Source organism: Danio aesculapii, chromosome 14 (assembly GCF_903798145.1).
Source record: "Danio aesculapii chromosome 14, fDanAes4.1, whole genome shotgun sequence".
Lineage (NCBI taxonomy): Eukaryota > Metazoa > Chordata > Actinopteri > Cypriniformes > Danionidae > Danio > Danio aesculapii.
In genome coordinates, this window is record NC_079448.1 from 47,972,268 (window position 1) to 47,998,721 (window position 26,454).

Sequence of the window (26,454 nt, forward strand, 5' to 3'; positions counted from 1 at the left end):
TATATGAGATTACAGACAAAACAGTGGGCGGTTATGGAGATGGCCAGAATGAAAACCGTCTTCAGAGCAGAGAAACATCTGAGTGAAAGACAGAAAAATAATAGAGAGATGCAGAACAGAGGGAAGGAAAAGGTAACATGTCTACATACAAGGTTTCAAACTGTGCAGCAAGTTACAGACAGAACTTTCCATAATCTAATCTTACAGGCTGCTTTGTGCATCAGCCATACAGTGATTCTGACAGCCCCAAACTAAGGATGCTTCAATCAGGATTTTTGCAGCTGATACTGATTCGTGATCAGTTGATATCTATCCTGATCATTCGAGCGTTACAGAAGTGTGATAACATTGTTTAATTGTTACCAACCAGAGATGGGTGGAGTACGTTAAATCTACTCTCAAGTATTTGAGGACATTTTTACCCAAGTAAAAGCTAACAACCTTAAAATTTACTTGAGTAAGAGCAAAAAAAGTATCAGATTAATAATTTACTCAGGTAACTCATTCATTCATTCACTTTTCTTGGACTTAGTCGCTTATCTATCAGGAGTCGCCACAGTGGAATGAACCGCCAACTATACCAGCATATGTCTTTGGACTGTTAGGGAAACCCATGCAAACACGGGGAGAACATGCACACTCCACACAGAAATGCCAACTGGCCCAGCCGGGACTCGAACCAGCGACCTTCTTGCTGTGAGGCGACAGTGTTAACCACTGAGCCACCCCTACTCAAGTAACTAATTGTGTGAAATTTGATATTACAATCAGTTAAAAGTGCCCATAGTTATCCAATTAGGATTAATAGGATTGGAATAGACATAACTTGACACCAGTACATGTTTTACAGGTTGGAGCTGGAGTTCATGTACAGTATATGTTGACTGCACGATATTGTAAAATCTGACATGGCGATATTTTGTTTTACTATATATTGTAATATAAATATAATTTGATGACCAGATGATTGGAATATCTCTATTTGAAGAGATTTCATTCATTTAGATTAACTGAATGAACTAACTAGATCAACTCTTTTTCTGTGCAGTGCATCTGCATAAATATAATAAATTACAAGCATATATAAATACAACAGAGCAAAGACAACTGAAATAAACAGTGCTTTATGGGTTTCTGAAGTCTAACAATATTCAAGTACAGAATCGAACAATCTAATGTGAAATAACATGATCATCACCAAAAAAATAATAATATTTAATTTATTATCTGCAGGGGCACGGTGGCTCAGTGTTTAGCACTGTTGCCTCACAGCAAGAAGGTCGCTGGTTCGAGTCCCGGCTGGGTCAGGTGGCATTTCTGTGTGGAGTTTGCATGTTTTCACCGTGCTGGCGTGGGTTTTTCTCCAGGTGCTCTGGTTTCCACCACAGTCCAAAGACATGCGCTATAGGTGAATTGGATTAACTAAATTCACCGTAGTGAATTAATGTGTGTGAATATGAGTGTGTATAGATGTTTCCCAGTACTCGCTTGCAGCTGGAAGGGCATCCACTGGGTAAAACACATGCTGAAATAGTTGGCGGTTCATTCCACTGTGGCAAGTCCTGATAAATAAGGGACTAAGTCGAAGGAAAATGAATGAATGAATATCTTATTATGAATATTGTTTATTAAATAATATCCTGTGATGTGATTATTGAGGATACACGCATTGCGATATCAATGCTCAAATGATAATTTGATATATTGTTCAGCTCTATTATGTTGCACTGTGAGTTGAATGTACAACGTGTGTAGCATTATCAAACTATTCTTTTTGACATCTTGGAGTGAAAACAGACTTAATTTGAGGCCATGGGAGATCTGATTTGATAAATAGCACGTCTTCAGCTGTCATTTCAACACAAGCACACGCTAAACCAAAGCGGGAGACCCATCTCTACAGTATAGTAACCTCTCGCGACACAAACTCTCCATTACGGCGCCTTGCAACATTTGTAAACAAGTTACATGAATCATATTTATTGCCATTTGACAGTAATCGAGGAACGCCGCCAAATGTAGCGAAGATTAGATTTTTTTTCTCTAGAAATATACATGAGTAAGAGTAAAAGTGCACATCTTAACTCAGCATAATGTACAAGTTACCCAACAATTGTACTCAAGCAAATGTAACAAAGTAAATCGTTACTACCCACGTCTGTGACAAACCTAACACCTCTGATTGGTTTCTGCATTCATAAGCTCAACAGAAATGTGTGTTAAAACCAACAGTGTGTGCACATCTAAAAGTAACAGTCACCTGACACATCTCACATTTGACTTTGACAGCCAAAATAGTTTAATTAAGTGTGCAGGAGGTTTTTTTTGCCTTTTTATCTTGAATTTGAGTGGCGTTTTTATCAATTTTGTAATAACCCTGGTCCTCTTGTGTTTCATGTCATCAAATTGCAAGTGTTTTGTATAGATTTCCTATATTAAGTGACCACCGATCAATAAAATTGATTGATTTTAGTATCTTGCTGCAAACATATAAAGATATTGCACATTCAAACAAAAACGCTCATTTATTTTATTAGATTTTGCTAAACAAAGCTGATGTATTGACTTCAGCATAATTTTATTAGATAATCAGAATGGCTTTTAACCATTTATTTTCCTCTTTGTCCTCAATCTCTCACCTCTGTTTGAGAGAATATACTGTCAGGCCTGAAAGGCAGCTGATTTTTTTTCTTTTTCTCATCTAAAAATAACCAAATGTATACACGCTGGGAGAGCCATTAAATATGACATTTAAATTGCTCCCGTTTTCATGCCACGCACCTCATTTAAAAAAGAAAGACACTTGAAAAGGACAGAGTCAAAGTGACAACGATAATATCTGGACTAAAAAACACATTATTTTAGATCATTTTCATGCAATGTTATAAATGCAGTCTGCAGTCAATGCAAATAAGATGAAAGTTTTATCTCCAATTTCCTCAGCATTTCTCTCTCTCAAAGCACTGTTGATCAGTTTTGCATGGGTGCTAGCACAGTTGAAAGGTTTGTTTTGCATGTAGTTGCTGCCTAAGGTAACGACGTTTGTAACCAAGAGGCAGCCAACCAATTCCCATCTGGCCTGGACTGCAACACAAACAACCTTGAGTCCAATCCCAGAGGATGCAGACTGCAAAAAGAATGAGGCCCCAGCAGAGCAATGCAAACCAGCGCTTCATACACAAATACATCACAAAAACAAGTGCAGTTTGGATTATCATGACTCTCTAACTCTATTTTATTGTTTCCTAAATTTCTGGATAGTATTTTTCCCTCTAATTTTAAACTATTATTTACTTCAATGTCAAATCAAAATATTATCAATACAAAAGCATGTCTAATTTATTGTATTTATAAAACTACTAGGGCTCTATTTTAACGATCTAGCTACAAAGTCTAAAGCGCATGGCGCAAAAGCATTAAGGGCATGTCCGAATTCACTTTTGCTATTTAAAGACGGAAAAAATACGCTCTGTATGGTCTAACAGGGTTGGGAAAAACTGAACGCTTCACTAGCGAGAAAACCGTTAAACAGACCATCTGCAGCACGAGGATAAAGTACGAGCCTCCTCCATTCAGCCTCTTTACGTCTACACTTTCGAGGAGTAAGGAAACGGTGGAAGCTCATTCCACTGAAGACATCCATTAGCCTACATATTTAATTTAGTTTGTTAAGCGCAAAGATTTGTTTCTAAACTATTTCTAAATTCAGTTTTAATTTCCAGAAAACGAATAAATAAACAATAATAATGAAGTGTGGTCAAAAAAAGAAGTTATATCCAAACGCACATCCTATTCTTATGCCCGTATGCTGATGCATACGTCTCCAAAACCCGAAAGGTGGACAAATCTAAACTTGTTTTTATTATAATATAAAAATATGCATATGATAAATAATACTAATAATAATAATAATAATAATATAACATTATACAATAGCAAATTGTCCTGAATTAACTGAAAAAAGGCATGGAGGCATTAAGAAAGCATGGAGGTAGAGGTTTTTATATTTATGTAGAAAATAATAATTTTTGTAACATTTTAATCCTTTAATTGTTTTCATATGTAAAGATATTTGCGTGTTGCTGTATATCCTGTATGTATTAAGCAATGTGTAAGCATTTGAACCGTACAGGCGCATAACTTGCTCTGCACTGGACATTAGACCAGCTTTTAGTTGGTCAATGATGCTGTCTACAGTATTTCAGTTCTTCAAAAAAACAACACACCAACAATGCACCTAAACACACCTCCTTTGTAGAACAGCACACCAATGAGTCCACAAAGTGGCGCAAATGGATTTGCCGTTTAAACAACGTAGCAAAAAACATGAAAATTAGGGTTGAGCTGGTCTGAAAATAGCAACAAATCGCACCATACAGGTCTTGGACCTTATTGTGCAGGGTGTAGGGCCCCTAATGCTGAACACCAGACGCGGAACACTCGGATAAATCGTGCTATTTGCATGTCAATAAACATGTGAACATTTGAGCAAACTCGTTTCATTCGCGCTTCAAAATCTGCTTCATTCGTGATTAAAATCTGCTTCATTCGTGATTAAAATCTGCTTCATTCGTGATTAAAATCTGCTTCATTTGTGATTAAAATCCGCTTCATTCTCGCGTCAAATTCACTTCAGAACAAACGTGGATTTGCATCATGGAAAGGTCTTCTGTCTGCCCGGTGACTAGCTTTGTTGCTAAATGGCTGACATGGATTTTATTGAGAAAATAACTGTGTTTATGTGCTTTGTGAAGGCTGAAAAACAGCGTCGAATCATTTGGAGCCGTGTCTGAGTCCACTAGATTTTTTCAGAAGTGCACCTAGCTCTGTGAGCTCATAAACTCCTCCAGAAACTGCACCTGGATGATAGGAGCTTTTAGCGGTGCTTCTGACTGAGCCGAGCCCAATTTGATGAACTGTCGTCGGTGTATGAACTGTTGTCGGCAGGAGGATTTCCCCCAGGACACCAACAACAGGTGCTACGTCATAATCACGCGCCTGATTGGTTAACGCGGTGCGAATGTCTGCTGAAGTTCAGATTTTCAAACTCCAGCGATTAACGCATTAAGCGCATCAAACCAGCAAAACACTCAATTCGCGGCGCGCCATTTGTGTGCATCACGTCTTTCGCGCCACGCCATTCGTGCATTTCGTGTCATTTTCGTCGTGCCATTCGCAAGTATCGCGCCACAGGATGTCTATTCATTGCATTGCATTGACTTAACATGTAAATCACTCGCGCTTGACGCTTTTTCCACATCTGGTGTGAACGCAGCATAAGAGTTACAGTAAACAACATTTTATTATTTAAGAGTATAGACACAAATGCTGTTAAAATCCATCCAATATGTGTGTGTGGTCTACTTTTCATTTATGCATTTTTAATTTTTATTCAGCGTTATACTGTAAATACCACTTTTATAACTGGATTCCACTATTCGGTTTCTCCAATTTTCAAGGAGGAAATTATTCATCTATAATGCAGCTGCATATTTTTACAGAAATACAAGGACATAGAATGCTAAACATTACTGATTCATATACAGTTTTCAGCACATTCATAATGATGTTTCTAAATAATTTTGTATTACTCTTTCAGGACGTTTTTCAGTCAAACAATCATCCTTGTTGTTGAGCAAGATAACATTATTTTGGTGTCAAATTAGCAAAACTAACAAAAAAAAGCAGAACATACAAGGTCAGTGAATGTAAAACATAACATTGTTAATGCAGCACAGGGTCAGAATGAGCATGTGATTTAACTGTGCAGCAGGCCTCGCTTATGACGACCTTGATACAATATTTACTGGCAATAAGAAAACGATCTGACTTTTTTATGTCTAAATATCAGAAATTTTGCACTTTTCTGCCCCTTTGTCACATTTTTAGACCTGAGGGGGCATTCTAGATATTGAAATTATTATTTAAAAAAAGCTCAGTGGTTAGCACTGCCTGCTCACAGCAAAAAAGGTTGTTGGTTCAAGTTCGAGCTGGGATAGTTGGCATTTCTGTGAGGAGTTTGCGCATTCTCCCCATGTTGGTGTGGGTTTCCTCCACAAGTCCAAACACATGCGCTATAGGTGAATTGGATTAACTAAAATTGCCAGTAGTGTATGAGTGTGTGTGCGAATGTGAGTGTTTATGGGTGTTTCCCAGATCTGGGTTGTGGCTGAAAGGGCATCTGCTGCGTAAAACATATGCCGGAATAGTTGGTGGTTCATTCTGCTGTGGTGACCACTGATAAATAAGGGACTAAGCTGAAGGAAAATGAAAATGAATGAATTTTCCAGCTAATATTCTTTGTCTTTCTTCTTCTGTTTAACATTGATCTGAGTCAGAAACAATCCTTTAGAGAAAACACACAATCCCCGGTCATCTAGTCAATGACTGGTTAAACACAGAGTGAAATCTCTGTTGGGTATTCCATGTAGTCTCTCTGAATAATTCATGCTATTTTGAAAACAATAACAACCAAGAAACGGCATCCATTATGCATGTCAATTTGTTGTAAACGTCTGTGGTTTTCATCTGAATCTCAATTGCAAATCAGACCGAAAAAATGAGCGCTCTATCCATCTGACCCTTCAGTGAACTTTCAAAAACTTGAGCTAAAATTAAACTAGTGATTTATTCCAACACCGTTTCCCTGTTACATCTGAATTGTAATACGACTTAAGGTCAATCCAGGAATAAACCTGTAATTGTTTTTCCAGGAACTGAAATGTCAATCACATTTTAATATAAGTTCAGAACCACCTCATCACACCTACAATTTTCAGTCTATAATGCAGCCATGCATTAGTTACATTCAGCTTCTTCCACACTACTCATTTATTCAGCTCAAACACAATCCATCTCACTCTCATTCAATCCTCTTTTTTTATTCCAACAATTCTTTCTAATGCTGCCTAACCTGTCAGCTGCTCTGTTAAGGTTATCTAGAAAGCCGTTCAGCTTGACTGATTCTCACTGCTTTTGCTTACTAACCTCTTACAACCTTGCAGTGTTTTTCAATTTTAAGTAGTAGACCTGTAAAAGTTCAACAGCTGACACAGATATCCAATATTTAAATATATCATGATGATGAATATGCACAATATTGATATTGTGGGTGCTTTAAAATACATTGAATAAGTATTTATTATTTCAACTTTTAGCTTAACAGTTCATTCAATCATTAACATTTTCACATGATAATCCGGCCTGCTACATTCTGAAATATTGATTAAATTCTGTGAATATTTATAGGGTTATTGTACATTTACACTGTGCTATAAGACACCAGTAGTTAACATTAGTTCATTTAACTAAACTCACAATGAAAACGTATTAATCTTGTAATGTTCATTTCTTAGTTAATGCCTAATAATGTGCTAAATCGTAGTCGTAATTACATCTTGAAATCAATTTATAAAATCAAAGTTAATAACTAATAAAATTCTGTTGTATTGTTAACGAATATTAACAGTAACATTTAATAAATCTGTCGTCTTCTCTTGTTAACCCTTGTGCACAGATAAATAATCTTTCACATTTGTTTACATAAATCTGTTGATCAACCTCAGTCTTGTTTAAAACTACTGAATGTTTTTAGAAATGACGGGATTTTAACTCTTTAATTGCCAAGTTCATGAATGATGTCACTGATTTGGTGAAAAAACACAAAATGACATGTTTTCAATATCAAAAGTAATTGTGGACTGGATTTTTTTTACCTTTTATCACAATCTTGGACATGTGAATGATTATTAACAACATTGGCTTTGATGCATTGTTAGATTTTCATTTTTTTCTCCCTAATTTACTGTTGGTGGCTGTTTTTGCCCCATTGACTTTCATTATAACCACATTTGATGGTGCATAAATACACAGTCTTTGTTTCTGTTTGCTCCATGTAGTTCTGAGAGCTGAGATGCATATTTTGATTTTCTCAGACATATCAAGATAAGTGTGTAAAGGTCACTCTCACAAACACACACTTATAAATTGCTGCTATACCTCATATAAAATCCCGAAACTAACTTTTTCGCACAGGCTAAATATAAATGCAAAGGGTTAATAATGCCAACTGATGATCAACAGTGAAAACGACAAATATGACCTCTTTCAAACAGGGAAAATCACCAACAATAAAAACTGCATGATTATATGCCGTCATGTTTTGTAATCAAAAAATGTGGTTATAATGGAAATGAATGGGGCAAAAACAGCCACCAACAGTAAATTAGGGAGAAAAAAAAATGAAAATGAATCAAAAGCAATGCATTAATGTTGTTTCACATGTCCAAGAAAAAAAATCCGGTCCACAATTACTTTTTATATTGAAAATACGTCATTTTGTGTGCTTTTTTCACCAAACCAGTGACATCATTTATGAATTTTGCAATTAAAGAGTTAAAATCCTGTAATTTACTAAACAATTTAGTAGTTTTGATCAGGACTGAGGTTGATTTATGCAAAAATAATGTAAAAAAAAATATTAATCTGATGCATTTTTACAGCAGTTTAATTCAGTAGATGTTTTCATCCCAAACAGAAGTGAATTTGCCCAGAGTGTATTGTTGAGGTGTTTTTAAAAATTCAAAGCATTTTCTCAAAATATGTGTAAAAAAAGATGCGTCACCAAAAATCATTCCATTTACTGAAACACAGTAAAACTTATGGCAAAATCAAGACACTAAATCACCCCAGAGTGGATGACAACATCCCCAACAGTACATAAGGGTGAATCCATAAACTTACTAATCAGATTTTATTGTAAAGTGCTACCCAATGCAGGGATTCTCAACCGGTGGGCTGTGGCCCACTAGTGGGCCTCAGCGATCGTGCAGGTGGGCCGCGAGATTAAAAATGAACTCTCAATACTATAGTATAATTTCTGAATCTCATCATTAATATGCTGTATTAAAATGATCGAAGTAATGCACTTTCTCCTGTTCTGTGATTGATTACATCAAACTCAAACCTCATGATCACGTCTGCAACTAGTACATGTTTGTCTATTCATTCACAAACTATGGCCCAATTCCAATTCTACCCCTTAGCCCTTCCCCTTACCCCTCATTTTGCGCGTGCACGCCAAGGGGTGTCCCAATTCTCTTTAGCTTGAAGGCATAGGGCTAAGGGGAAGGGGTGAATAGCCCTTCGAACGAAGATTTTTCAGGAGCACACTCGAAACCAAGGGCTAAGAAAATTTCCCAGAATACACCAGCCACAACGGCAGTATTGCTGAACCTGGAAGTAAGGAGATCCACAAATTTGTATATATATATATTTTTTGTCATTATTATGAATTTTTACAACAAACAAACATTTGTTTTAATATATTCATAACCGCGTTCGGGTTTTAAAAAACCAGCAAAATTTCATGATCTATAATCCCTGTTAATAACTCCTGTATAGCAGTCCCACAACATTCTGACACTCAAATACCCTGTCAGTAATGTCTAGTGTCTGAGAATGAGCTTTTTACAGCGTCTGCTATAATGTTAATGCTGTTTTTGGTGTGTTTACATAGATGAATATGGCCACTGTGTAAATACACAGTACAGTTACGATCTTATTGCCACATTAGATGGTTATGATAACATAATATATGCCTTCAGTGATTTCCTGAAGATAAATACCAGAAAAATAGCACAACTGGAGTAACTACAGCAGTTGTGATTGTCTGATCTCATATGAAGCAAGAGACCGCGATGACACAAGATGACGTGTGCAGGTGTTGTAGTGCTGTCCCAATTCTTAGGGGTAAAATTTGAAGCCCTTAACCTTCACACTCGGTTGTAAGGGCCAAGGAGAAGGGGTACAAAAATAGAATTGGGATTGGGCCTATGCCTGTAGTGAAAGTGAAAGTCTCTCTTTGTGTATTTTTGTGTGAACCATTTAATATATCTGCATAGGTGTTGAAATTAATGTCCTGTGAGTGTTTTATACCGAACACGCACCCTACAGGAGGATCTAGCTAGGCTCAATGGTGTTTCTGCCAAAGAATGCTAAATAAACTTGCACACTGTATGAGCTTCAGAAGTGTTCTGGCAGAGCTGTTCACTGTTCCTGTCAGCGATCTCCCAATAATATCCAGCTGCAAACTCGACCGCCATCAGATAATGCGTTTCAACAGATTTATTTTACATTTGTCTGTATATTTTTGAATAGTAGATATTTAATAGTATATATGTATATATTTGTTAATAAATAAAGGTTTGAATGAGCATTTCATACAAACATTTTACAGAAAATGTCAAATAGGAGGGCCTTCAAAAGTTTAAGAACGAAAGAAGTGGGCCCCTAAGTAAAAAAAAAAAGTTGACAACCCCTGAGCTAATGTACATTATAATGATTTTGTGATTAATTACTCTGTACATGTAAACAATTAAGCCATACACCAAGTATTTTTGGTTATAAAGTAACCTTTCTTGCAGCTTATGTCAATATCTTGATAAATATAACCGTATCGAATATGGTGATAAAATAATCACAACAAGAAAATCTAGCTGTAGTCTATCTGACAGTATAATACATCACAGATTTACAGGCTTATAATTGCACAGGAGCCTAAAACAAATGTAACCTCTGTGTTTTGAAAAATTCTCATCCCAAAAATCTTTTCTATATTTCCCACAGGGCTTGTGATTGGAAGCAAAGAAGGCAAAGAAAAAGGCTGTGCACCCGGACCAAGAATATTGACATCAGAGACATTGGGTTGCATTAACTCTGCAAAGAGAGTGGGGTACACTGCCTGGAATTATGGCCACGGAGAGCCTTGTTGAACTCCGCGACTGGTTGTTTCTACTTCTTCTATGCCTGACATTACTTGTTGAAGTGCTGGAGTTCGCTGCAGCTACAGCCGCCGCTGCTGAAGCAGCTCTCGGGGAAGCGGAGCTACAGGGAGAAGTGCCATGTCCCTCAGCGTGCAGGTGCGACGATGGCTTCATTTACTGCAATGACCGTGGTTTGACTCTCATCCCTCCACTACCATTAACAGCTGCTGTGCTCTATCTGCAAAACAACCGCATAGACAATGCTGGGCTACCGACATCTTTAGAGCGACGACTAACTGTTAGAGTAGTTTACCTCTACGATAATGAACTTGACGATTTTCCGACACATCTGCCTCCGTCGTTACGAGAACTTCACCTACAGGATAACAACATACGAACTTTACCGCGTTCTGCCCTTGCACGGCTCCCCCTGCTGGAGAAGCTTCACATGGATGACAATTCAATTTCCACTGTGAGCATAGAAGACAAAGCCTTCACCAACAATCCGAGGCTGCGTCTACTTTTCTTGTCACGCAACCACCTCTCGAGTATACCATCAGGATTACCTGCATCCCTGGAGGAACTCCGTTTAGATGACAATCGTATCTCAACAATTCCAACCCATGCTTTTCGAGGTCTCTCCTCTCTAAGGCGTCTCTTTCTGGATGGAAATCTGCTGGCAAATCAACGAATTGCAGACGACACATTCTCGCGGCTGTCCAATCTCACAGAGCTCTCTCTAGTGCGTAACTCATTACAGGCACCACCGTTAAACCTTCCAAGTTTGCATCTCCTCAGACTCTATCTGCAGGACAATGCTATAGCCCACATGCCTCGAGGATCCCTAGATAGCATGCGGAGGCTACAGAAACTGGACATATCTGGTAACAACTTGACGACTCTTCCAAGGGGTTTATTTAAAGATTTAGACAGCCTTTCACAATTACTTGTCCGAGGAAATCCATGGTACTGTGGCTGCAACCTCCGCTGGCTTCACGACTGGCTGCATGAGCGAGGTTCATCTGTGACTGTAAGAGGTTTAACATGCCATGCACCAGAGAGACTAAGAGGCATGGCACTAAGGGACCTTAGCAGTCAACTGGAAGACTGCGAGGTCACTGTCGACGCCGCTGGAGGAATGGTTGGAAATGAGGTCGGCAAAAAGGAGAAGGGATATTTTCCAACACAACAACCAGCTACGACGACCCCTCCACTTCCACAGGGCTCTCTCTTCACCCTCAGATCCAGGCGACCAGGACACAAGTATTCTGACATGGGTCAGGACAGTCTCGGAGGTGGAAACGGGGTTGTTAGTAAATCATTACTAATCAGTGTAAAGCCTCTCACACCAGAGACAGTACACATTACATGGCAGGCTGCACAGCCAGTGCCCTCCTTCAGACTTTCCTGGTTGCGATTAGGCAACAGTCCTGCAATGGGGTCAATCACAGAAACACTTGTGCCAGGGGATCGCCGTGAGTATTTACTTACGCAACTGCAGCCCCAGTCCAGTTATATCATCTGCTTGGTGCCTCTCTCTGGAAACGATGGTAAAAGAACCTCTTTCACAGCCACTGGGGGGTTAAACATAAACACGAACTCAGAGCATGAGCACCCAGCTTGTGCCAAAACAGAAACTGATCCCCTAGAGCAGCCAATGTCAGACCAGGACAGCGATCGAGGAACTGACGCACTGTCAGCCCTACCACTAGCTGGAATAATAGGAGGTGCGACAGCATTGGTGTCTTTGTTCTTAATTTTTGGCATCTTCTGCTGGTACGGACACCGTGCGGGGTACCTTGCCCCAGGTGATCATTCTATATATGGCAGAGATGTAGTCGGATCTCGAGATCCCAGCAAACATTATGATGACTATGTTGAGTCTGGAACCATAAAAGACACGTCAATCCTAGAAATCAGGGCTCACGGCTTTCAAATGACACCGATGTCTGCCCAACAGCCTTTGCAGCCCAAGGCAAAAGTTGAGGATATGACATACATCCATACTATCTTTCCCTCTAATAATGCAACTCTCTACAGGAGCACCCTGAACCACACAGGAAATCCAGGCTATGGAACAAATCGAGGGTACAGAGAAGGGGGAATACCAGACATAGATTACTCATACACGTGATAGCCTTTTTTATAAACCCTTACCTGTTCTGTCTTCGGGTAAAGCAGTTGGGTAAGGGCTCTTTTCCCTAGGATCTAAAGTAGGGGTGTGCCGATTCTATGAGAACCGTTTCCCTCATCCACCAAATACGAAACGTTATTACTGGATGTAAGATGTTTTTTTAATTACAATATTTAAACTTTCACACTATTGGAATGTTGGTATAATAACTAGCATTTAAAACAAAAATCAGGATTCTGCCATCATTCCCTCACCATAACCTTTATGAATCTGAGTTTCTTATTCTGTTGAACACATTTTGAAGAACGTCGGAAATATAGCCATTAACTTTCATGTTATTTTATCCTACTATGGATGTCATTGGCTATCTTTTACAATATCTTATTTTGTGTTTAACAGAAAAAGAAACTAAAAGGTACCACTTTAGAGTCAGTAAACGGTGAGTAAATTGTCATTTTTCTCTGTACGGTCCCTGTAAGTGACTTTACTGCACGTATGAAAAAGCAAGAACTTAATTAACCCTTCAAAAAAATCAGGTGTTAAACGCTATACCATGGGTCTTAATTCCTGGAGGGCCGCAGCTCTGCACAGTTTTGCTTCAACCTTAATCAAATACAGCTGATCTAACTAATCAAGGTGTTCAAGACTACTATGCTGCGTCCCCGTTTACATACTTATACTAGGCCCTAAAAGTAAGTACTTTGTTGTGAAGGAAAAATATATACTTTTGAGTGTGTAACAAGAGTAGGCAAGCTACTACTTGCCTACATACTACTTCCTCATTAACAGATCGTTGTGTTGCTGAGCCCTGTCAATCATCCACATTTCTGTCATATTTAATTTCCTATCGTATTAGAGAAGCAGCAGCAGGATAAATCACCCATTTACAAGTCTTTCACGCAGAGAAATCTCCTCAGGTCTTTGGATAATCATCAATTCAGATGTTAATGTCCAAACATATCTTTATATAAGTTCAGTATTGTTGTTGCAGATCACAGAAAACGCGATTTAAAGGGGTGGTCCAGAGTGTATTTTTAAAGCTTGGTTATGTTTATATGATGCAAAGCAATGTGTGCTCATGCTTCATTTGTAGAGAATCATGTTATTTTTTCATATATCTTACTTTGATTATATACAGCTACTCTGCTAACATGAAAATATCTCTTAGTTCCTCTGAAAGACCTCTAAATAAACATCTGACAGGTGTCTTTCACATATATTCGGGTTATGGGCATGTGTAAGTAATATGAAATGTTCGCATCTTTTGCGAGTTTCTTATTTGAGATTTAGAATGCAGAGAAAGTGTCTGCATAGAGAGACACTGCAGCGCTGGTGAAGATTGTGGGTGTTTACAGCAGATAAATATGAATTTGTAGCTACATTTTTAGTGGTGTCAAACAGCATTTCTCATTGTTTACTGTACATCCTTGTTTACGTCCTCACTACAACATACCGTTAATTCTAGAAAGTGTGCATGTAATTGATCAATTTTAACAAATAAAAAAATACTTGCAGATTGTGGCTCACAATCCACAGCTTTATCGATTGGAGGAGTTTTAGCCGAATCCAGCACTGAACCGGAAGAGATTCTAAAAGCTGTCCTTTGTCAAATGCTAGAGCTATATAATTCTCTGGAATATAATTAAAATTAAATTGTAAGCACTTCTCTCTTTGTGCCGTGTATTTTGGAAGCCTAAATACAGAAACAGTATGAGCTCTGTGGAAATAGCAGCGTTTGGAGGCATTTTAGCTTTCTCTGCTATAACGTTACAGCGCCTCTGGCCACGCCCCGTTGCTGCACTGGGTGTATGTGTGTAGTGAATGCGCATAACTTGAAGTGTTTGTGATCTCACTAGCCCGGATGTATAGTTATTTTATTCCTCAAACTCGCTGTAGGCCTTGCTAAGCTAGCTCTGTAAAAGCCAGTGTCTCTCTTTGGAATGAACTTGGAGCGTTTTACATTCAGAAATGCTGTTTATATTTACACAGCTACATTACACATGAGGTTACAAATAAATATACATTATTTATAAACAAAAATACATTACAAATGAAGTTTTGAATATAATATCGTAGTGGACAACCCCTTTAAATATTTTTCAGTCAGCTACACTGTAAAAAAAAAAAATCCGTAATTTTACGGTTTATTTCTGGCAGCTGGGGTATTTTTAAAATTAAGAAAATTTCTGTAATTTCATGTTCGTTATTTTACGGTAAATTTCTGTAATTTCATGTTTGTTATTTTACGGTAAATTTCTGTAATTTTATGTTCGTTATTTTACGGTAAATTTCTGTAATTTAATGTTTGTTATTTTACAATAAATTTCTGTAATTTCATGTTCATTATTTTACGCTAAATTTTTGTAATTTAATTTAATGTTTGTTATTTTATGGTAAATTTCTGTAATTTCATGTTCGTTATTTTACGGTAAATTTCTGTAATTTAATCTTTGTTATTTTATGGTAAATTTCTGTAATTTTTTCATGTTCGTTATTTTACGGTAAATTTCTGTAATTTTATGTTCATTATTTTACGGTAAATTTCTGTAATTTCATGTTTGTTATTTTACGGTAAATTTCTGTAATTTAATGTTTGTTATTTTACGGTAAATTTCTGTAATTTAGCAGCTGTTATTTGACAGGTTTTTTTTCGGCACCCCAGCTGCTGAAAATAAATCGGAAAATTACGTTTTTTATTTACAGTGTAGATATTAATTAACAGTCATACTAACATCTTTACCGAAGCCTTTCTAATTGGTCCATCATGTTTGTAGTTTATTTACACTTTTCACTCGCGTTTGTAGTTTTAATCGAATTCACACCCAATTTCGCAATGTTTTGTGGCCAATATCAGCGGTAAGAGCATGGACGGTTCTACACTTAAATACCAGAAATCGTAAACCATCCGGGAACGTTTGCCATATTCTTTTTAACATACTACGATTTAGGCTAATTCTAATTATTTTTTCAAATACTAATTAGGACAGATAGTATGTGAATTGGGTTGCAGCATTGTAGTCTTGAACACCTTGTTTAAATGGATCCCTTTGATTAGTTAGATCAGCTGTGTTTGATTAGAGTTGGAGCAAAACTGTGCAGAGCTGCGGCCCTCCAGGAATTGAGTTTGACACCCAGTCGCTATACAGACAGTGTACAGCAGAAAAACAAATGATGCAATCATTAACACGGCTTCTTAAAGCAGGTTTTCATTCGGCACACCCCTATTCCAAAGTACCCTTTGTGCCTCCTTTAGTCTGTTTTCAAAACATTGTTCAAAAAATAGCTTAAAAACACCTATGATAGTCAGAAAGTGCCAGGGATACCACTCTTGGTATTGATGTTATCCAATATTCAGATGATAAATGAAGCGGTTCTTGCATCTTAGTACCAATGATTATCAGTGTCCTAAAACTAGCTCATGTTAAGGGTTAGCATGATGGTGATGATGATAATGATGAGACTGGGGACCAGGTTCATATGGATATAGATTTACTACCTGGACTTTACTGTGTATATATACACACACACATATATGCACTGGGGAAAATAATGCCTTTCCATTCTGGGGAGATACTGATGATGCTTATGATAAAAACAAATCTTTTTGGGGGTGATATTCAAAAATCTAATTCTCAGTTCTCTCTCCCTCCTTTTATGGGCTTTTCCTTTTTTCTCTCTATTTCTTTTGCACGCAGCACGAGGACTTTGTTCCCAACCCAGGGAGCTGACAGTGGTGATAATGGTTTTGACAATGAAAGACCTCAAATTGCTACTGGGTTTCTTTTCTTTTAATGAGAGTGAGAAAAGTGGGGTAGAAGGAGACAAAGGGAAAGAGAAGGAAAGAGACGAAGGCACAGAAAAAGGTTTCATGTTCACAAAGGAAATTTGTCCAAAAAAAAAAAAAGACGCTGAAAAAGTGGATGTCTTCTGTTTAGAAAAAAATAATTCACATTTTCCCATTCACCACGGAGGTTTCAGAAACGGTAAAATGAAATTTGCGGAGCTCAGTAGTTTCACCTGCGCAACAAAAGACAAGCGCTTTTAAATGACGAGGAAAGGAATGACCTGAAGCTAAATAGGAAAGAAGCACTTAAAGACAATCATGAAAGGGGTCAACCCTAATTGATGAATCAACCCAAACTGACAGGCTGACATAGAAAACGCACTCCATTTAGCATGTAGAAAAACACTAAAGGCCAGAGCTTGTTGATCCAGAACATACAAGAGAACATCAGAAGCAGCTAATTTATGAAAGCAGATGATAAATGATGGGATAACATTTTGGCATGTCAGCTCATTACAATCGTTTGTGTGCGAAATGCTGTGTGTATCTAAACCCCTGAGGTGCAGGAAAAACAGAAATCAGGGATTAATAAAATATGTAACACTGTGAACCTCTGCATCTTGTGTGTGGGCTAAGAAGGAACAGAGAGAACAAAGGTCTTTAACTGATTAAAGACAATCCACTTCTGTTTTATTTCCACAGTCTGACTTTGTGTGAGTTAAACGCAGCATTAGTCGGGAGAGTAGAAACGTAGGAGGACTAAAATGATATCCGTACCGGATCTGCAATTTTTCCAGCCTTTTCTGATGCATTTTAAAAGTGAACTATTCAAGCAAGTAGTACATGTAAATTTCTTCTTTCTCTCGTTATAGATATGGAAAACCATCATGATGAATAGTAAACCAAGCTTGTTATCTTTTTCATTGATATATGTATCATTAAAAGTTGTGATGAAACACTTGATGTGTTTGTAGTTGATGCACTTATAATCTATATGACTTAAATCTTCTCTTCAGTGGCTTTAATGAAGTTAAAATGTTGAGAAAATCTCAGGATGGCATGATTTACACTTAAACTTAGAAATGGACATTTTTGGTGCAGCTCTTTCATTTCAGTATGCTTGTGTAACTAACAAACGTATTCTGAATCTTTATTTTAATGAATCAGTATCGATTCTTCAATCCCAAATTTAATCTTTGTTTTCTAGTGCACTTCCTGCACAATAATCGCATCAAGCTGTGTGTTTGGTCACTGAAAATAATAAATCATTTGATCAACTTATCAAGATATACTAATAATAAATGCAGTTTTGATTATCCTATTAGTGTTTCAACTGCAGGAAATGCCAATAAAATGGCTTGTAAACCATGTATCATTACATTTACACTTTTTAATTTGGGGTTTTTACAATTGTAGCTTAATATTATGTTTAAGTATTGGGGAACACTGTATGGTTTACTATGTGGCATCCTTGAGAAAATTGGGTCACACTTTATTTTAAGGTGTCCTTTACTGTAAAAAAAACACACAGGGTTCCACACAATTCTTCTGTTGTCCCATCACAAATCAATCAAGTTAACTGAATCGTTATTAAAGTCGATTGAACACAAAACAATTAGGCCCAATCCCAATTCTACCCCTTAGCCCTTCCCCTTGCCCCAATTCTCTTCATCTTGAAGGCGTAGGGCTAAGGGGAAGAGCTAGATAGCCCTCAAAACAGAGATTTTACAGATTTTTCCCAGAATACATCATCTACAACAGCAGCATGGATGTACACAGAAGTCAGGAGATGCACAAATTAGTATTTTTTTGTCATTATTATGAATTTTTACAACAAACAAGCACATGTTTTAATATATTCATAACAGCGTTCATGTTTTACCGTCAAGCTTTTAAAAAAAACACTAAAATAAAATACCGCTAAATTTCTATAATCCCTAATAATACCTCCTGTATAGCAGTCCCACAACATTCTGACACTCGATGACACTGGAATACCGTCACAAATGTCTAGCGGCAGGGAATGAGCTTTTTACAGTGTCTGCTATAATGTTAATGCTGTTTTTGTAGATTTACATTGATGAATATGGCCACTGTGTAAATGCACAGTACAGTTACGATCTTATTGCCACAATATATCATTATGATAACATGATATATGACTTCAGTGATTTCCTGAAGATAAATACCAAAAAAATAATGCAACTGGAATAACTACAGCAAGAGATTGCGATGACATATGATTTGGGTTTGATTCAAGTATGTGGCAACCCAATGTTGAGTTATTTTTTCAATTAAATTTAAAATCACAAGTTTAAACAAACAGGTTTGTCCATATCTGACCCAACACATTTTAGAGTGAAGGACACCTTAAAATAAAGCGTTACCAAAACAGTAACGCCTGATATCATTCAAACCCCTGGCAAATTCTGACTAAACGTTTTTGTTCCAATGTAAATTAAAGCAGAGAAATATATTTTCTTTAGCAATGAAGCCTCTTGTACATCGTCTTATTATCTTTTGGGAGAAACATCTGTCAATTCCAGTCAAAAGAAAAAATGAACTGGTTTAAAAAAAGTCATTTCTAAGCATCTGCCCAGGGTGTGTGAATATCCCGCCAACCTGACTTCATTTTGGGAATAGTTTTCAGTTATGGTTGGGTTTAGGGGTAGGGAATAGGTATGGATTACATTTGCTAATTAAAATGATGTTCCAGGATCAACATCGATGTTAATCCAGGATCCCATCATGCTTTGCAAAATCATAACGTGCGTATAGATCCACAATTTTTTCAGAAAACCACTGATTATTAAAAAAAACTGTACCATCTCCCTTCAAAACTGAGGTCTAAACCAAACCATCATTTTAGTGTTCATTACAGCACTAATATCTGCAGTTCTAGTGTCTGTTCAAGAGCAAACATGCCTCCAATCTGGAGAGGGTGGTAATGCCTGTGTAAGCAAAGCAGAGATCAATATAACGAGAGGGGGGGGGGGCACAGCATACAGTATCCAAGAGCGAATGGGCTTTAAACACCAGCTCTTCAATAGCTTAATGTGTACATAAAAGAACATGCTGCGTCCTCGGCTCGGATTTGCAGACAGCATACAGTTCAATTAGTTATTCGCACCTGTTCCCCAAGCCATTTCTCAAATTAATGTAATTCTAGATAATTGGAAAACAGCGTCTTCTTTCTCAGCGATTTACAATTCACAGCAGCGTCAAATTATTGAGTCTTACTAAGCGTATGATTGGCGCAGGCACTGACATATAGAGAGGATACGTCGATCCGCCAAAGACCCTGAAAGTAGCTCAAATTACCAGCTTTAAAAGGCCAGCTTCACAATACCTAACAATTAAGTCCAGAGTTTGACAAGTCCCAATTACTGGCGAATCAAACTCCTGAGATTGTACCTATAGGAAGAGCCAAAGTGAGAATTACAATTACACGACTGTGCCTATCCAAACAGCAGCGGGGAAAAAAGTCGTCCCTGATGAACCGGCATGCTTTTTTTTCACTGCATTTACCACATCGGGTCAATTAAGCTAATTAGACTGAGAGGAGACCAACAATTTCACATTCCTTCATTGGAGCTAAAGTGCCGATTGATTGTGAGAGAACGGTATAGGTGGGAGGCTTTTAACGAGGCCTGAAATAATTGCTTCGGGGGCTGCCATTCTGCAAACGTGCTCAGATCTTCTGCTTTCTTTTCAATCCTAAATCATTCATACCATTAAAAGTTCAGTAACCGATTCCAAAGCCTCGAGCATCAAACAGAATTCAAACCCAGTTCTTGTGTTTGGGATTTTCTGGATGCTTTAAAACCTCTAAACATTTCAGATTCTCATTTTCATTTGATTCACGCTTAAATTGTTTTTATTTTTGTTTTTTGCTTTTCGAAATGCCGCAATTTTCAACTTCAGATGCATAAAAGAAAAGCCAAATCATTGGAAATCGGATGTGTTTTTAAGGCCTGTGACTGTGTGAGATCTCAAGCCTATTTAAACCACTTTGACAAGACATTGGGAAGTTTTTAGCTCTTTGAAGATTTTACTTTTGACCTTTTTGCCTTTATTAGATACAGGGTTCATACACATATTTACTACTAAAATTCCAGAACTTTTAAGTAAATTTCCATGACCTATTGATTCATGTAATGTCTACATGTCTATCATGGTAAATAATAAGAAAAACAATGGCGTTCACATTTATTACAGCATATCATAGAACACGCAACAATCTATTTTGATTAAATGTGTGGTCCCACTTTATATTAAGTGGCCTTAATATGTACTAACACCGAAAGTAATAATTCGTTACACTGTACTTATTGTGTAAATGCATGTTTTTACATTGTAATTATGCTTGATTAAATACCTGTATGTAATTACATCTGTAATTAATTTCTGTAATTACATTTGTAAATACACTGTTGACCATCCCTTACACCTTAACCCACCCTTAACCCTACCCATACCACCAAACCAGTCCAGAACCATACCTGTATCCCAACACTAGAGCACCATGAGTGTTCTCAAATACATTATGAATACAGTAAATACATTGTATTTATTTTTTTATTTGATTTTTTTTGATGCAGGTACATGGTAGTTAAGGACACTTAATATAAAGTGGGACCATATTTGTTTTTATATCCTTGTAAAATTGATTTTGATAATGCTTGAACAGCACTAATAATGTGAGAGCATTTTGGCTAAGGACAGAAAAGAAGTAAAGACAACTAACCTATATTCAAGTTAGGGCTGCACAATATTTCGTTTCAGCATCGATATCGCAATGTGTGCATCTGCACTAGTCACATCGCAGGACATGGAATATTGGGATTATAGTTTAATATTGAGTTTAATCATAATAGAGTAAAAGTTAATCACCTGCCTGCAATGTTAAAGAGATAGTTCACCCAAAAATGACCATTTTCATGACACCCTTCACTAGTTTCAAACATTTTTTTTTTAAATGAACACAAAAAGAAGATAATTTAATAACTCCTATAGTATTGAAACAAGTGAGATGTGAGTAAATAGTGAGTACATTTTAATCTCTGAGTGAACTGTTTCTTTAAGGCCTGTGACTGTGTGAACATTTCAATATTTCAGAGTTTAAAACATCTGGCCACAAGTCTTTTTTTTTATTTTTTAACTTTAATAAAGATTAAATAATATACAATGAAGACACTGCAGTGTTGATTATTCAATATCTGTACCTGAATAGTGAATATCTGAACACTATACAAAATATGCTCATGTTTTTCCAACATCACACAGTCCTAATTTAAGTATACAGATATTTGTTAAACTAATTTCCATCACTTTTCCAAAACTTTGTGGGTTTTTCTGTTTTTCCAAAACTTTTCCAGGCCTGGAAAACGTCAAAACTCCATGACTTTTCCAGGTTTTTCATGACCGCATGATCCCTGTAGATAGTAATCAGACAGGAAGCGAAGTGGGAGAGAGTGAGGAGGGTAGGGTCTGGAAAAAACCTCGAGCTGGGATTTGAACTCAGGACGCCCTGATCTGCTACTGCACCATTATGTCGGCGCTCTAACACCTAGGCTATTGTGTCAACAAGTTTTAGCTTTAACAATGATTAATCAGTTTTATTTGTTTATTCAATTATTCATTCATTTTCCTTCAGCTTAGTCTCTATTTTAGAGGTCACCACAGTGGAATGAGCCGCCAACTATTCCAGCATATGTTTTATGCAGCGGATGCTCTTCCAGCTGCAACTGGGTATTAGGAAACACCGATACACACTCACTCATACACTAAGGACAACGTTCATCCAATTCACCTATAGCGCATGTCTATGGACTGTGGGGGAAACCGAAGTACCCGGAGAAAACCCACGGGACTTGAACCAGTGACCTTTTTGCTGTCAGGTGACAGTGCTAACCACTGGGCCACCATGCCACCTGTTTTTAAACATTTATTACAGTGATTAATATAAAGTGTTATTATTTTAGACTTTCCAGAAAACCATGTAAGGCACTGTTTACTTCATTCGTGTTGGGGCAACATGAGGGAATTAAGTTAGCTCATTGGTTTTTTCAAATTTAAGTGGATTGAACATAAAACAATTAAGTTGTCCCAAAAAACTCTTTGGTTTGCTATTTAAATTGTGTCATTTCAGCTCATTTAAAGGGCACCTATTTTACCCACTTTTATAAGACATGAGATAAGTCTTTGGCGTCTCCAGAATGTGTCTGTAAAGTTTCAGCTCTAAATACCCATCAGATTATTTGTTATGGCCTCCAGAATCTGTCCATTTTGGTGTCTGAGTAAAGTGTAGCTGTTTTTGTCGCCTGTGGCTTCAAATGCAAATGAGCTGCTTCTACCCACACACCGCTCGCACGTGTGTGTCTGCTTCTCATCATGCATTAAGTCAGATAAACAGCAGTCAGTGATGGGCAGACACAGATGAAGCTAAAATACAGCTCATTAGTCCGAAATACCAAGTAAGTCTATTCCATGTATTTGTGGTGGTTTATTAAAGCCTTTCTGAAATGATGAGTCTCACACTAATGCCATTTTTAGTACACACACACGCAGATTTACTGACACCATGTGTCTGTGGTGATTATAGCAGTTAAGAATTAGCAGCTTTATTGTCTTTATTACAAACATGCTAAAGCGTTTTAAACTTATAAAAATCACAGAGGGTTGGAACATGTTTTAATCCCAGTTTATTGTGTATACATGTTATTATAAAAATATGGTGTCTGTCATTCAATTCGGTGGGTTGGGAAAACCGCACTCCTACGTCACGTTGCAGTGGGCCTCAAAATCACTGGGATTTGGATCCTATTTTAATGTTAGGAAATTAAAAAAAGAGAGACTTATTGCGTTTCTATCACTCCAGAATGACTGTGGACACACTATAACAACACACAGTTCTTTCCATACAGCTTACAAGAGATGATTTTCATCATAGGTGCCCTAAAAAATGAGTAGTTTGAGCAAACCGCAAATGTAAGTTTTTGAGTGTGCTCACTCATGCATAAAACATGAATTCTTTCCAAATAGATCTATTTAAGCCATCTGGTGAAACATACTGGTTTTCATACTGTAATATATAGTGCAGACAAGGGCCGGTATATGATTCTCACGCTATGATAACCTTGGATAAAAATATCACGGTTACACAGTATCATGGTATTGTGATTACTGCTCTAAAATATATTCTTTCTAAACTTTTTTCCCCTTTGAAAACAAGATATTTTATTTTTTGAAAGATTTATAATATTTTGGAACAGTAAACATGTCAGGCTGAATAATGAAAATGAATCATGGACTTCTGCTGTCTTCTTTAGTTTCAAAAACACAGATTTCTGTACAATTTAAAACATCTTTGGATATTTTTTTTCTGCTGGAGATACTGCCGTCCTAAAAAACAAGAAAAAAAACGTAAATAAAAAATCCTACACATCCCTTAGGAACGGTATTACAGAAGAATCTGGCAGTTTTAAAACCTTGACTTTTCCAGACCGCGGTATACCTTGAACACGGTTATCGTCCCATGCGTAGTGCAGACAAACAAAATATCACAATGTCAGTTTTATCCAATATTGTGCACTCATAATCAAAATTCAATCCGCTCATAACCATCACATAGTATATACTCTTTTCCATTTTGTTTCATTCACAAGTGAATGTAGTTTTTCCATCAAACTGCACTAATCCCAATGTAATGCATCTTAATAAACTCACAAGAGGAGTTCTCAAACAGAATTCAAACCCAGCTCTGCATTTGGAATTTTCGAGATGCTCGAAAACATTTCAGATTCTCATTCAGTTCATTTTCATTTAATCCCGTGCATGCTTAAATCTTTTTTCCCCCCTCTCTCTCTCTTTTCCTCTGCTTTCAAATTGCCACAATTTTCAACAAAGCAAACCAAATCGGCTGCATAAAAGAAAAGCCATTTGGATGAAATGAAATTTTCTAAGCGACGCCGACAGAATGAATTTATTAGGGTTGCGCTTGTGACAACCATTTCCCTCCGACAAGCTTGGTTTCCAATTAGCAACAATGTGGCATATGCTGAGAGATGTGAGATTTCTCAGTGTGAACTCATTTTAAATTCGCCTACGCTGGTGAGAGGGGTCTGAACCACCAGCTAAGGATGCTGAGCTTCATTTGCAACAGATAACAGATTTAATGGCTTATGCTCTTTGACAAATAAGCTGCATTTTCAGACCTATTTAGAGATGTCTACACATTTTACATACGCCCGTGTGGCGCTATCCACACTCCCCGCTAAAGCTGTGCGAATATCACAAGCTTTCTGTGAAAGGAAGACATATCGGTGTGAATTATGCATACCGTCTTCTTACCCGGCAGTCAAGTCGAAAGCTGCGCAGGCAGAGATGCAGCATTACCGCATTCGTTCTCATCCTCCGTCATGCCGCTCTCTGTTCTATCTGTGGGGCTACTTTTCAGGCTGAGGGTGAAGATAGAGTTTTGCAAAACACATCTCGGGGCTTTCTAGATTATTCTGCTGTCAGTCAAAAAGAAGAAGCGCAAAAAAAGAAATAGCATTCAGCCTTTAGATGCTTTTTCTAATGCAGAAACTCTTTTTGTTAAAGGAAATTCAATAAAAACTAGGTGGCACTGCGGCTAAGTGGTTAACATTGTTCCCTCACAGCAAGAAGGTCGCTGGTTTGAGCCCCTGCTGGGCCAGTTGGCATTTCTATGCTGAGTTTGCATGTTTTCCCCGTGTTGATGTGGGCAGTGGTGGATTTAGGCATGGGCAACATGGGTGATATTTTTTTATATCTTCCTAAAGACAGTGCAAAACAAAAACGTGCCCCGGTAAAAATCATATGTGGTTCAGTAAGCTTTGAGATGTGTTTTACTTTATGCAAGTGTGTTAATTAAATGTGTTAATAAATAAGAGTGGTAATGCCCGAATCAAGACATTAATAGCCATTCACATTTGGCATCACAAGTTTATTATTCTGTATGTGCAACTGAAACAACGCTGGTGAAAGCAAACTGATACATGCGCACAGAGAACCATTCCCGCGCGCCTCCTGGTGTGAATCCCGGTTGTTTACACGCACGCCAATAAAATACGCGCCGCACATGCGCTGTGGAACCAGAGTAACAGCCTTTTTTGGTACTTATGATACGAGGTGTTGCTAGTTGACAAAACTGAAGTTGATATGATGATGATCTTATTTTGACTCAGTATGGCTATAGAAGCAGAAAGGATGGATAATGAGCAGGTCCACACGGAATCTGTTCGCGCAGAAATCCACAGATTTCTGCAGATTTTCAGTCTATCTTTGAGTCTATTTATTCAGTTGTGTGTTAATTCATATTTAGCTTTTAAATTAATTTTGGTAATGTAATTGACTAATATGAAAATGCTCATATAATTTACTTACAATACAGAATAACTAAAGTCTTTTAGTAGATATATATTATATGGGATTCTTGCTTTGTTTACCAAATGAATGGATCTAATTGGATTTGCATTGTAAACATTAAAAGTTAAAAATGTAATATTTTTTATTCAACATATTAAAGTTTTTAGTTACGATACACCCAAAATCACTCCACATGAATCCACAGATTTTTACAATATTCGGCGCAAAAATAGCAAAAAATATCTGCAGATTCTGTCTGGCCCTTATAATAATGAGGCAGGGAGGTAAGATTAACATTAATTCTCGGCCTGGAGTCGAGATGAACAGATAATTCTATAAAACATATATATATTTTGTATTCTATAGAATTGTCAAAATTAATT

General features: G+C 37.3%; 2 protein-coding genes across 2 annotated transcripts in view; one reads left to right on the forward strand and one right to left on the reverse strand.

Moving 5' to 3' along the window:
- The window catches only part of flrt1b (fibronectin leucine rich transmembrane protein 1b), a 43,857-nt gene extending 28,942 nt beyond the window's left edge, over positions 1-14,915 (forward strand). Inside the window, exon 3 of the mRNA XM_056471763.1 lies at positions 10,627-14,915. Coding sequence (XP_056327738.1) covers positions 10,750-12,897 — 2,148 coding nt within the window. The 5' untranslated portion in view covers positions 10,627-10,749 and the 3' untranslated portion in view covers positions 12,898-14,915. The remainder of the gene's footprint in view (positions 1-10,626) is intronic.
- The window catches only part of macrod1 (mono-ADP ribosylhydrolase 1), a 172,624-nt gene that overhangs the window by 118,168 nt on the left and 28,002 nt on the right, over positions 1-26,454 (reverse strand). The gene's annotated exons all lie outside the window — the stretch shown is intronic.